The sequence below is a fragment of the Coenobita brevimanus genome, chromosome 37, assembly GCF_032717465.1.
Source record: "Coenobita brevimanus isolate Jiangsu-jjx chromosome 37, ASM3271746v2, whole genome shotgun sequence".
In the NCBI taxonomy this organism is placed as follows: domain Eukaryota; kingdom Metazoa; phylum Arthropoda; class Malacostraca; order Decapoda; family Coenobitidae; genus Coenobita; species Coenobita brevimanus.
In genome coordinates, this window is record NC_136990.1 from 11,299,082 (window position 1) to 11,311,510 (window position 12,429).

At 43.6% G+C, this 12,429-nt stretch overlaps 1 protein-coding gene across 1 annotated transcript; it reads left to right on the plus strand.

Annotated features, from left to right (window-relative positions):
• The first annotated feature begins 1,034 nt into the window (after nt 1–1,034).
• Nucleotides 1,035–9,649, plus strand: LOC145396375 (uncharacterized). Its single transcript, XM_080269768.1, has 2 exons — nt 1,035–1,251; nt 9,375–9,649. The coding sequence occupies exons 1-2, from the start codon at nt 1,040–1,042 to the stop codon at nt 9,547–9,549; spliced, it is 387 nt and encodes a 128-aa protein (XP_080125894.1). The 5' UTR covers nt 1,035–1,039; the 3' UTR covers nt 9,550–9,649.
• Nucleotides 9,650–12,429: the final 2,780 nt, after the last annotated feature.

Sequence of the window (12,429 nt, forward strand, 5' to 3'; positions counted from 1 at the left end):
GTGTATATTCTACGTGTGATGCCCATTCTGGGAAAATACCTAAGTAATGACGCCAGCCACGACAAAGCCAGCATCGGAGTGTGGATAATGGCGCCCAGATTCACGAACGAATGTACGGCCAACTCCCACACACCACTTGAATTTGTTATCGCAGCAAGGACACGGACAGGAAGGTGTTAAATAGTACTTTGTTTATTATAATGGAGGATGATCGTCAAAGAACCTGACCATCAGGTTCCAGTCATAACTAAGAATTCTTTTGCTAAGTCAGATCCTATACTCTTTTTTTACCTTAATTTGGCCCAAATTTGAGTTCATTTGCAGCTTATTTTACATAGCTCAGTGGCAGACAGTAGACAATACTACAGGTCTGAATCGTCTCCATAGCACTTTTTCGTGACTAGCACCATGGTATAGTACTGCATTGTTGTGACTCAGCGGTCTGGATGGAATGATGACAATTTTAGGTAAAGTTAGGGTGAAAAGCGAACAGTTAGTAGTTTTTACAGTTCAGTACTCAGGATGGAATGACGGGAAGGGCTGCACGGGCATCTAGCAGCGAGCATAACTAGACTGTCACACTGCCATTTTGCAGAACTAATGCTTATCGGAATTCTTTTATTCCCCGAAATGTATCTCTATGGAACTCGCTTCCCAAGATTACTTACCCTTCAAACTTCAATCTACAGCAATTCAAGGTCATTTTTTAGATTTATTTATGAACATAGGATACCTGTAATCTGGTTTATAGATTTATTTATTTATTCTCTGTTCATCTTCTGTATAAAAAAAAGGTCAAGACAAATTAAAAACAGGGCCATGCAGAGGTATATTTATGAATCGGGGCCAAGGATAAAGAAACCTTTGTTCAGCAGGACGACTAAATGGCGGGGATTTCACTGTTCTGTTGTTGCGGCAGTACCTTTGTTTGTATTGTGTGTGTGTGTGTGTGTGTGTGTGTGTGTGTGTGTGTGTGTCCGGGATATATATAGTACACAGGGTGCGGGTTGGTATCATCACAACACAGAGAGCAGCGGACATGAAGACAGCCACATTTGTTCTTTCGTCCTGTCTGCTGCTGTTGGTGGCAGCGATGGTTGGTGGTCACCCTGCACCAGACCCACACCCACTCGCCATGGCTCTCCCTGACGCCTCCCTGACTGGCCTTCTTGGCGATGAGCTGGACGAAGAGGGATGGGTCGAGGTGGACGTGACTGAGGTGGAAGATGAACTGGACGAGCGTGAAAAGAGGTGAGTCTTCACACATGTCCATTACTGTATGCATCATTTCACTGGCCATGCTGTTGATAATTCTTCCACTTAAATACTCTCTCTCACCTCACTTGTGATTCCTACCTGACGCCATATTTAGGTGGAAATAGGGATTAGGATGAAGATGGTAAAGACCATTGTGTAATCAATAATAGAAAATGGCTTGTGGATACAGTTTGATGTTAAAATTTATTGTGTAATCGGAATGCAATGTTGATTGAAAAAAATAAAGGTTTTCTGTCAGTGTAAGAAGGACTACATGACAAGTGCTTCGCACCTCATATTTCACTTGTTATAACCCTCTTACCCTAACTTGGCCTACAACTGCCACCTCCGCGTCATAAATGCTGAACTGTAGCAGTGTTAATATGGGAAGAGGGTTCTAATCAAGAAGATGAGACATTTTAAGGCATAAAAGCCTTAGCGCTGTTTTCTCTGTGATTGAACTACATGGAACAACTAGAGATAAACGAATACCTTGGTCAGGTATGTGTGAACGAACTATAGCTTACTGTCTAAATATGCAATGTAAAATGCATCTCCAAAGTTCTGTGTGTGTGAATATATATATATATATATATATATATATATATATATATATATATATATATATATATATATAGATAGATAGATAGATAGATAGATACACACACACACACTGGACAGCTAGGTGAGCAGGCCTCCGTGGTCTTTCACATTCATCAGTTCTTTTTTTCCTTGAATCTACCTTACCTCATCTATCGGGGGAATCAGATTCAAAATAAGAATGATGATAAAAATAATAGTAAAAAGAAAAGTTTAATGTGTCCGTAATGATAACGAAACTGATCACTGAATACGCAGTTTGATGAAAAAAAAGTTGTGTTCACGGTACTTTGAAAAACGGGAGAGTAACAGCAAAATCAGTCAGACGTTAACCCTATTGCTGTCTCGAATTTTCCTGAGCTGAATATAGGCGTCAGTAAGCAAAAATTAATTCAAAGATCGCAAAAAACATTATAAGAGTTTTCCTAAGTCAAGTGTAATCATCGAGGGTTACTAAGTCAAGTGTAATCGTCGTGGGTTACTAAGAGTTAAATATGCAGTTCCTGGTACGCAACAAAGGGGTATCCAGAAACAATAACAGGAAGTATAGGAGGAGGAGAATTATTATCAGTGCAAAATATATATATATATATATATATATATATATATATATATATATATATATATATATAATTTAAAATATCCATTTATTTTACACATAAACCTTCAAAATTCATATTTTGGGGAAAACGAGTCTTTTCTTCACAGTTAAAAGAGCTATTTTATACCGATTTATTTTCTTCTTGCTTCTGATAAATGTCTTCGGTATTCAGTACGCGGTTAACCTTTCCTGCGAGGTCGTTAGTTTTTCCCCCTTACCCTTTTTGTCGGGTCAGGTCTTTTAACTGTATTCTCAACGTATCCGTACCAATTTATTCAGGTCAGAGGAGCTTTTTACGAACTGGAGGGATTAAGTATAGTCTAAATTGTTCCCTTTGCTGCTAGAGATCGTTAATTGGTTGAATATAATGGGATAGCACGATGAAAGGAATACCAACGTCATCTGGGTGTATTTTGTTCTTGCTGCTACTAGACATTATTCAGCTTGGTGGACCTGTGTATTGGTGAATAAAACATCCTGGACAGAGCAAGAACGAAGCAGAAACTATCTCACCGTACTGAACCGACTGCAGGATGTCAGGATATAGAAAATTTGATGTGTGTGTGTGTGTGTGTGTGTGTATGTGTGAGCACAAACCTGATAGTTCGTTCAGTGAAGTTCAGCAGTTTCTTTTGTGCCACACACTTTCATATTTGGTCACTCCGGTGCTAATACTCCCGTTTCATAAACAATACATGCTAAGGTTGTCTCGTTCAGGACTGGTGTACTGGTATTAGCGTGGGTATTTTTATGCCACTTCGGTGGGTCGTCAGGTAGATTAGAAATGTCTGCTTAATGCAATTCAAATCCTTAAGATGTTCCCTACCCAAACAGGGATTCGAGCTTGGGTTTGTTAGGACTGAAGGCCGCCTCTATACCGATTCAGCCACTGCCTTCCCCAAATCGACTGTGTGAAAAAGGTGAAATCCATAGTCACGAGTCTAGTCTGAAGTGTCATTCTGTGCGGGTGGATGAGAGAACAGTACAAAAGGAAGTGAGCAATTGTCACAACAGTAGTCCAGCACCAAGGCCTGTAGGGGTCACGGGAAAGTCGTAAGCGATATTAGTGAGAATGTATATCTGTGTGTCCGATGTGGAGTCTAGTCAAAAGAATGTCAGTAGTTCTGTCTGTTAATCTGGCCCAAGGCTGAGAGGGCTGTTCAATAGTGGCCAAGAGTAGGGAAGTAGAAGCCGGAGAGAGGAATCCCACTGACTGTGGCATGTTTGGTGGATTAAGTACCGATAGGTGTTCAGTGCTAGTGGATGAGGGTCTAGAAATGCCGTGGTGTGTGCCATCTTCTCAGCAGCAGCAGCAATTTCATTATCTTTGACACCAGAGTGTGCAGGTACCCACTGAAGGCGAATGATTCAGTCACAACTACAGAAGGACAAGAGGAGGTATTGAATGGTATACACCAGCAACGAGTCTGTGGTTGATGTTCAGGAAAGAATGAGGAAGAGAGAGGACTGTCTGTAAAATGGGCAGCTTTCTGAGGCAGGAGGTGGGATCATACGAATGAGAGAGCTTGACAGACAGCTTATAGCTGATAGGAGCTATTCAAGTGAAGAGGATTGATCCACCAAGAGTGGCATACTGTCAGATGTTTGTAAGACATGGCCATGGAGGTGGAGGGTGGGAAGTCAATATAAGATCCATTTGTGACGAACCGGAAGTTGTCTAGGTAGAGTGTTGCTGTCATTTCATTGTAAATGTCCAATGCCAGATGAAGATGATGGAACCTGGTGTATAGTGAAGGGAAGTTGAAGGAGATGTAAGGAGACTAATCAACCCAGGAAGGGACAGGGGTGACTGGGAGGTTGGAGAGCAGGTAGGAGGACGGAGGGAGAGGTCTTGGAAATAACGCAAGGATCAGACACAGGATGGGGCATGGAACTTGAGACGCCAGTGAGGGCAGATGGAAGAGATGTCCAGGGACAAACAATGGTTGAGAAGAGAGTGAGGCGCTGGGAGGGACATAACTTTGCAAAGTGTGATGCAGTCCTGTTGACAGCAATGGTCTTGGAGGGGCACCAGGCCCCATTCAGCATGCAGGGATATTGTAGTTTAGGAACATACTGCTCCAATGCCGATACAGAAAGTCTTGTTCTTAATCACATACAGCTTGCAGATAGCTGTGGGCGATGCTGCCCTATGCAATACACTCCCATAGGTAATGCCGCTGAGTATGCCTACACTATCATAGTGAAGGAGGACATTACGGTTGGCCCCCCATGACGTACCAGCCAAGCGATGGATGATGTACAGGCATTAGGAAAATGAAAGGCATAGGTGGTCAATGTGCAACTTTCATGTAAAGACAGGACCATCAGTTTGCATGCCGAAGTAGGTGTGGTCCCTTCGGAGGGGAATGGCAACTGAGTACGCAAATCACTGGGAGTAATAGGATTTTCTTGAGTGTATGGACCAAGACCGCAATTCAATTGGTACTGATGGCGAAGCACCTGTCTCTTAGCCAGGACTGAAGGGAGTCAGCCGCACATTTAAGAGATTGTATGGGTTCTGCTAGGAATGCACCACTGACAATCTTCTCACCTACTTTTCAGACTCCTGGTCATCCTCCTTTTGGGAATTTGGCGAAAGCTTTGCTAATTGCACTTGACATCACAAACGCTTTCGATCGAGTCTAGTATAAATCTTTAATTTCCAAACTGCCCTCTTATGGTTCGTATCCTTCTACCTGTGTCTTCATCTCTAGCTTCCTTTCTGGTTGACCTACAGCTGCTGTTGTAGACGGCCACCATTCTTCTCGTAACGCCATCAGTAGTGGTGTTCCTCTGGACTGTCCTATCCCCAACTCTCTTCCTTCTATTCATCAATGTCCTTCTAAGTTGTACATCAACCCTATTCACTTATGAACTTATAACTTCACCTTCACCTTTCCATTCGCTTCCCGCAGCGTCCATCTCAGTAGTTACTTCAACAAATAAGGGATGAGGCTATGACACTTAATGTCTGACTTCGCTCATATCTCTGATTAGGGAAAAGGTAATTTTGTCTTTTTTAAAACATCAAACTCCCATTTCTGACATCTATCAACCTATCAGAATCTACCACTAGAATATCTTCTAATTTTTAACAATACCCAACTCAATCTTGTATCATCTTTGAACATACTTCTCCTGGGATTTATCTAAGAGAGATCATATCACTTGTCTTGTAAAATCTGCTTCCATGAGATTAAGTGTGCTAAGCCAACTCCGTGCCTTTTCCAAGAATACCACGCTTGGCGATGGTCTCGTGCAGCCTTTTGACATTCCACAGTCTACCATGGAAACCCAGATCTCGATGAGCAGCGATTTGATGTAAAATGGAAAGCGTCCCCCCCAGCAGCCTTCAGTCCTATTGAAATGTCTTCAGCTGCTTCTTGTAAGGGGAGGGCTGAAGATGGAAGTGGCAGATAAGCCACCAGGAAAGATTTCCAGTTTCCTGATCGAAAGTTCCACAGAGGCCGGCTAGGGTCCAGGCAACGAGGATGTAGGAATGGAGTGGAGAGAAACCTACCAGCGTGAAGGTCAGTGCATGTAGGGAAGCCAGGAGGAGTGAGAACGCACAGAAGGATGGTGAAAGAATAGGAGGAAAAGAGCAGAGCCTGTGTTACTGAAGGAGGGAGGAGGATGTGTCAGTTCTCACCTGTGGTGCCTACTATCGAAATTTCCCATGACCAGAGCTAGGGTGGGATAATGACAGATATAGAGCTGGAATTCTTCTTGGGAAATTGATAAGCAGGGATTGTAGCACAGATGCACTGTGCACCATGCCTGCTGAAGGACTACCCTTAAAATAAGGGAATCTAGGCCACCACTCCTGTAATGCACAAAGGATACAGAGGAACTCAGGAATGCACAAACAATGCCAATTCACCGCCCTTACCAAGATGGAGGTCACATCTGTCACAGTCTTTACATCGGAGGAGTCAGTGTCTAAATCCTTGAGGAGTGGAGGGTATTGGTTGGTGACAGGGGCATATGTCTTCGACACAGGCCATTGCTTGGATGGTGTGGGTCTTGCTTAGCCAGAAGGTGAGGTCGAAGCTGGTGGAAGTGCTTGGAGAATGTGTTGTCACGTAGTTGGGCACTGACATTCTGAAGAGTAGCAGTGCCATTCCTGGGCTAGCGGTTGGTGGTGTTCATTCTTCTGTAGACAGGGCACAGTCCAGAGAGCACCCTATGGCCACCCCTACACAGGTAGCAATTGGGAGCATCTACTGCATGCTTCTCTCTCAGGGGAATGGAAAGGATATTCCTGCTGCACATGGAGCCTCGATCCTTATTGCAGTAAGTGATGTGGCTATGGACAAAGAGGTGGTAGTTTTTGCAGCGAATAAGAGGGAAATGTTAGGGACTGACTGGGAAGACTGCGTGCCTGAACGAGTCTTTAAATGAAAGTGGCCAAGTGAAGCAGATCATTTTCATCTGGAGCCCAAACAGGGAGACGGTGGATGTCCAAAGTCTCAGCTTGGCAACCACCAGAGGAAAGATCTTGGCACAGTTTCTGGTCAGACACCCCCCTGTCGATAGTACCAATCCTGCCATTGGTGATTCATGGGCTTGGGTTGGTAATGGCCTTTCTGTAGTTCACTGTTCATATTCCAAGTTGTGTCATTGATTCCTTGGGCGACATCATATCCTTGACGACGCTGGCTAAGACTTTGACCATTAGGGCTGAGCCACGGCCCAGCACCTGTTGGTCATCTTCGTGGCAACATTTTACAAAACTCAACTGGGTGATAGCTGTTGTGAGGATCCTGGGCTTATTGAAAATAGGAGCATCATCGGCAGACGGGATAATATATGTAATCAGATGGTTCTCTTGTTCATCACTAGAAGAGCAGTACCAGTTTGGTGTTGTTTGTCACCCGGCTCGGTTTCAGGAGAGTCTGGATCGTAATCTGCCATTATTCTCTTCTGAGTTTTGGTAGTAGTTGTGGACACGGGGCTGCATCCATACCTTCCCCACCACAGTAAACACCCATCATTCACACACAGAGCTAGAAAGCATGGTTAGAAAGATCCGGGAATGAAAGATGTCCACACACAATGGGCTTAAGCTGCTCTCTGTCACAGCATGAGATCGATCTTACAAACCATTTCCTCTAACTGGCCACCACTTCACTTGGTGGCCTGTCAGTAGTTGTATACCAGTCAAGTGCACGTTGTGAGCACGTGACGAGCAAGCGAGCTTTTGTACATACGGCAATCATCATAATATCGTCTTGATGTAAACTTTCAGCATTTCTGGTGAGGTAGTTGAACAATAGCAGTAAAATAATTGAGCTGAAATATTTACTTTCTGAATTTTTTTTTTTCCCAAACACACACACACACACACACACACACACACACAAATGCACGCGTGTGTACACGCACAATCAATATATGAATGTGAAAAACAGCTCATACCGCGCATGTGACACTTTCATATTGCTTTAATTCGATTTCATCGTGGGGCATGTCAGTTGAAGCCCTCGGTACATTCCCTTGGAAAGCTGGGATTCCAAGGATTTTTTTTGGTCTCATGGGTAAATATAAAGCTAAAAACAAAATTTATTGAATGTATCTACTTCCTGATGAAAGAATTTCTCCTCCATCTCACATAATGGAAAAGTTATTAGCCTCTGAAAACCATCGCTGTCTTCCGTGTCATGTCGGGCCGGGCCTGGTAGTGTCGGGCAGCTCAATTCTCAGCTGAATGTAAACATAGCTTCGTTACTCTTGCTTGCTTCGCTCGCTGCGCTCGCTCGCACGTAACTATCGTTTTCCCCTCATTCCTGTTCATCCAGCGGTATAATTAGGGATGCTGTTGTTGACTGAATAATAAGGGCTGTGTAGTGGGGCAGGACCGGAACTTAGCAAATTTCCAACCTCTGACTTTTCGACCACCATCCGGTCTATAGGCACAAATCTAATCTTTCCTCCCTTTTATCCCTTTTCTCCTCTCATCCGTCATTACCCCAGTTTCTTCATAAGCCAGAGCTGTTTGAGGGACCTGGAATGTCAATCAGACGCTTGTAAGTCTTAATCTGTAGAAAGATTTGGGCAGAAAATACTGTATGTCTGCCATTTTGATCCTTGTATTGTTGTTAGGCATTCTCACCCCACCTTAGCTGTCCTCCTTAGCACCCATATTTCTTCTTCTTCTTCTAATAATAATAATAATAATAAATATTATTATTATCATTGTTATTATTATTTGTGGTAAGTGGAGGCGCTCACCATCCACTCACTCGATGTAGTGCTGCTCTCGGGTGTCTGCCCTTTCCTGTCCTCCATCCTTCTTTCCTTCCATCCTCTTCTGCCTTTCCTTCCATAATTCTTTCTTTGTCCTTCTGCCTACGGGTGACTTTACACTCCCTCTTCTGCCTTCCTTTCCTTCATTCTTTCCTCTTCCTTCTGCCTGTGGGTGACTCTACTGTACACTGAGTGAAAAGCCAAATGGTTTCCTGTACACCAGGAAACCATTTACTATGCTGGGTGGTAACCATATAACCAAGTTTTGGCGTCTGGTGGTTTAGTGGGTAATTATTGCGCTCCAATCGGATTGAGCAGGTGAAGGTTTGTATCCAAGGGATGGTTGGGGTTTATTGCTCATGAAATGCCACTCAGGGATGAGTGAGGCTGGTCACTCTCATCTTAAATGTCAGGACCAACTTGCCTAGACCCGGGTTCCTACACTCCTCACGAGGCAATGTAGGATTGGATGATGATGATTATTGTTTTTGTTATTATTATTATTACCTGAGAGAGAAAGAGAGAAAGCGAATGAGTGTGTGTGTGTGTGTGTGTGTGTGTGTGTGTGTGTGTGTGTGTGTGTGTGCAAGCCGGTATGCTCTTCATCCCTTTTATTTCATTTCACCTTTCCTCTCGCTCTCACCCTGATCTCTCCCACTCACCCCAGGTCAGCCGAGTGGGATGAGGCGAGCAGTGACCTGGTGGAGCGTCAGAAGAGGGCAGCAGGAAGGGTCAAGGTGAAGTGCAGGAGCAACGGCAGACACAAAGTGAAGACGAGGGGCGACGTGGATCCCGAGGTTGTTAAGGCTGCCATTGCTGCTTGTGATGAAGCAATACAATAAATCAACCCAAACGTTCTCACACAATACACGCCTGCCCTCAGCACTTGCATTTTATATTAACCTACACTGTGTGTGTGTGTGTGTGTGTGTGTGTGTGTGTGTGTGTTTCCTACCTACACGCGCTTTTATTAAACTTCAGACAGACCACTTGTATCAAAGGGATTAATAAAGAATATTTCTAACTCTTCTGTTTGAAAAATTCCTCCTAACCTGAAGATGAAGTCCCCCGCCAGGGACTGCTTCCATTGTACCTGCTTTTATATTTAGGTGGAAGCCAACCAGCATACATTCTTTTCTCATATCCCTTGACTAATGCCAGGAAGCCTTGGTGTAATCACGCTTGATCTAATGCTGTCCACAACAAGGAGAGGGCCTATAAAAGGTACCAGAGCCAACCCACCCCTGAATCACATCTTTTTTATATTTCTGGCCGGAATCATCCTAAGTGTATTCTTAGCTCTGCTAAAAAATAATTTCATGCGTACTATATGCTCTGAACTCTCCAACTCGAATTCCTCCCGTTCCTTCTGGCACCTTGCCACAAACCTTTCTAACAACTTTACCTTATCATCGTTCCCTCCTTCTTTCTACTCTGATGGCTCTGTAGCTATTTCTTCTACTGATAAAGCAGATCTCTTGGCTCAGAATTTCTCCTCCATTTCCACCCTAGACGCTGGTGCTGTTCCTCCATCACTTCCCCCCTCTGACTTCCTTATGGCTGATATTAAAATTTCTTCAGCTGATGTATTTTCTGCCATCATTTGCCTCAGTACCAACAAGGCATTTGGGCCTGATGGGGTCCATCTTGTTGTCCTCAAGAACTGTGCTTCTGCATTTACACCCTGTCTACGTAAACTCTTTCGCCTTTGTCTATCATTTGTACATTTCCTTCTTGCTGGAAGTTTGCTATCATTCAGCCAGTCTCAAAGAATGGTGACCATTCCCAACCCTCTAACTATCGCGCAACTGCTTTAACATTCTGTTTCAAAAGTTTTCGTGTCTATTCTTAACAGAAAAATAATTAAAGAATCAATCCTTCATAACCTTCTTTCTGATCGCCAGTATGGGTTCCATCAGGGATCCCCCACTGGCGATCTTCTCACCTACCTTTCAGACTCCTTCCGGGACTTTGGCCAACTCTTTGCCATTGTACTTGACATCTCAAAGGCTTTCGATCGAGAGTGGCATAAATCTTCAATATCCAAACTGCTTTCTGCCTTCATCTCTAGCTTTCTTTCTGGATGATCTATAGCTTGTTGTAGATGGCCACCGTTCTTTTCCTAGATCTATCAACATTGGTGTTCCTCATGGCTCTGTCCTACCACCAACTCTTTCTTTTATTCATCAATGACCTTCTAAGCTGTACATCTAACGCTATCTACTCATACGCTGATGATTCCACCCTTCATCTTTCCATTCGGTTCTCGCAACGTCCATCTCTGCAATTGCTTAAAGAAACAAGGGACGATGTTACGGCACACCTAATGTCAGACGTGGCTCGTACCTGTGACTGGGTTGAAAATAACCTTGTTGTTTTTAATGCATGAAAGACTCAGTTCTTACATCTATGAACCCGACAAAATCTTCCAAAGGAGTATCCACTAATGTTTAATAATATCCAGCTTAATCCTGCATCATCCTTAAACATGCTTGGGGTTTCATTCACTCGGGATTTATCTTAGAAAGATATTACATCGCTTGTAAAATCTGCTTCCCAGAGAATAGGTGTGCTAAGCAGACTCCATACCTTCTTTACCCCTACACAGTTGTTGATTTTATTCACGGGTTTTATTCGTCCCTGTGTACAGTACGACTCTCATGTGTGGGGAGGCTCCCCACATACAGCTCTTCTCAGTAGGATGGAGTCAAAGGCTTTTCGTCTCATTAACTCTCTTCTTACTGGTTCCCTTCAACCTCTATCACTTCGCCGCACTGTTGCATCTTCATCTCTTTTCTGTCATTACTTCAGTGGTCACTGCTTCTCTGAACAGTCTGCTTGCATCCCTCCACCTCTGCAATAGGCGCGTAGCACCCGTCTAGGAACAAACTCTCATCCCTTTTCTGTCCGACTCTCTAGTGCAAGAGTTAACCTTTACTACCAGTCCCTCATTTATGCAATAGGTCAACTCTGGAACTGTCTCCCTCTGTCAGTATTTCGTACTTCCTATGATCTTCAGTCTTTCACACGCAGTATGTCCAGGCCTCTCGAAAAGAACTGATCATAAATTTGGCTCTCGTCTGTATTGTTTTTTTTTTTTTCTTGGAAGGAATGGTTTCCGTTCTCCTGGTCTTTAGTTACTTCTTCGTTGCATAAAAAAATGATGGGTGTTGGAGAGGATGCCTTCATGTGGTGGCACTAATGTACTTGGGCGACTTAGCTGCCTGGTTATACAATCGTTCCTCAGCAACTTCCCTGCACTCCGAGAGGTCGATGGTAGACCGCAGAAGGGCAATTCATGCCTGCAGTCCACTGGGTTCACTTTTGAAACAACTTGGGGTTGTAGTAACAACAACAAAATCCACTTCTACTACTGCTTCATCTGCTACTGCTACTACTAGTACAAGCACCACTACTAATTTTTTGTTTTACTTCACCTCAATCCATTTGGAAATTATATTGTGATGATCAAAACAGACCTTCATAATACAGTTCAGTATTTGGCATTGTAAAGTAAAGGTTAACACTAACCCTTAATATTATAATCCGTTGGCCCCAGGCACACAATGGCTTTGGTTGCTAACCATCTACTACTACTTTTATTGCTGTATTTTTAGTCATTAATGCATTAGCTCCCAGAGTTCCTGTGCGAGGGATTTTGCTGGAAGGGCACCAAGCGTTCCGTCCTCTGCCTATCGGCTCATAGTTGCGAAGCTCATGAG

What these genes read in the sequence shown, in the direction of transcription:
- LOC145396375 (XM_080269768.1), top strand. Translation starts at nt 1,040, where the DNA reads ATGAAGACAGCCACATTTGTTCTTTCGTCCTGTCTGCTGCTGTTGGTG. An exon ending in CTGGACGAGCGTGAAAAGAG is followed by an intron (nt 1,252 to 9,374) that starts GTGAGTCTTCAC and finishes CACTCACCCCAG; the next exon opens with GTCAGCCGAGTGGGATGAGG.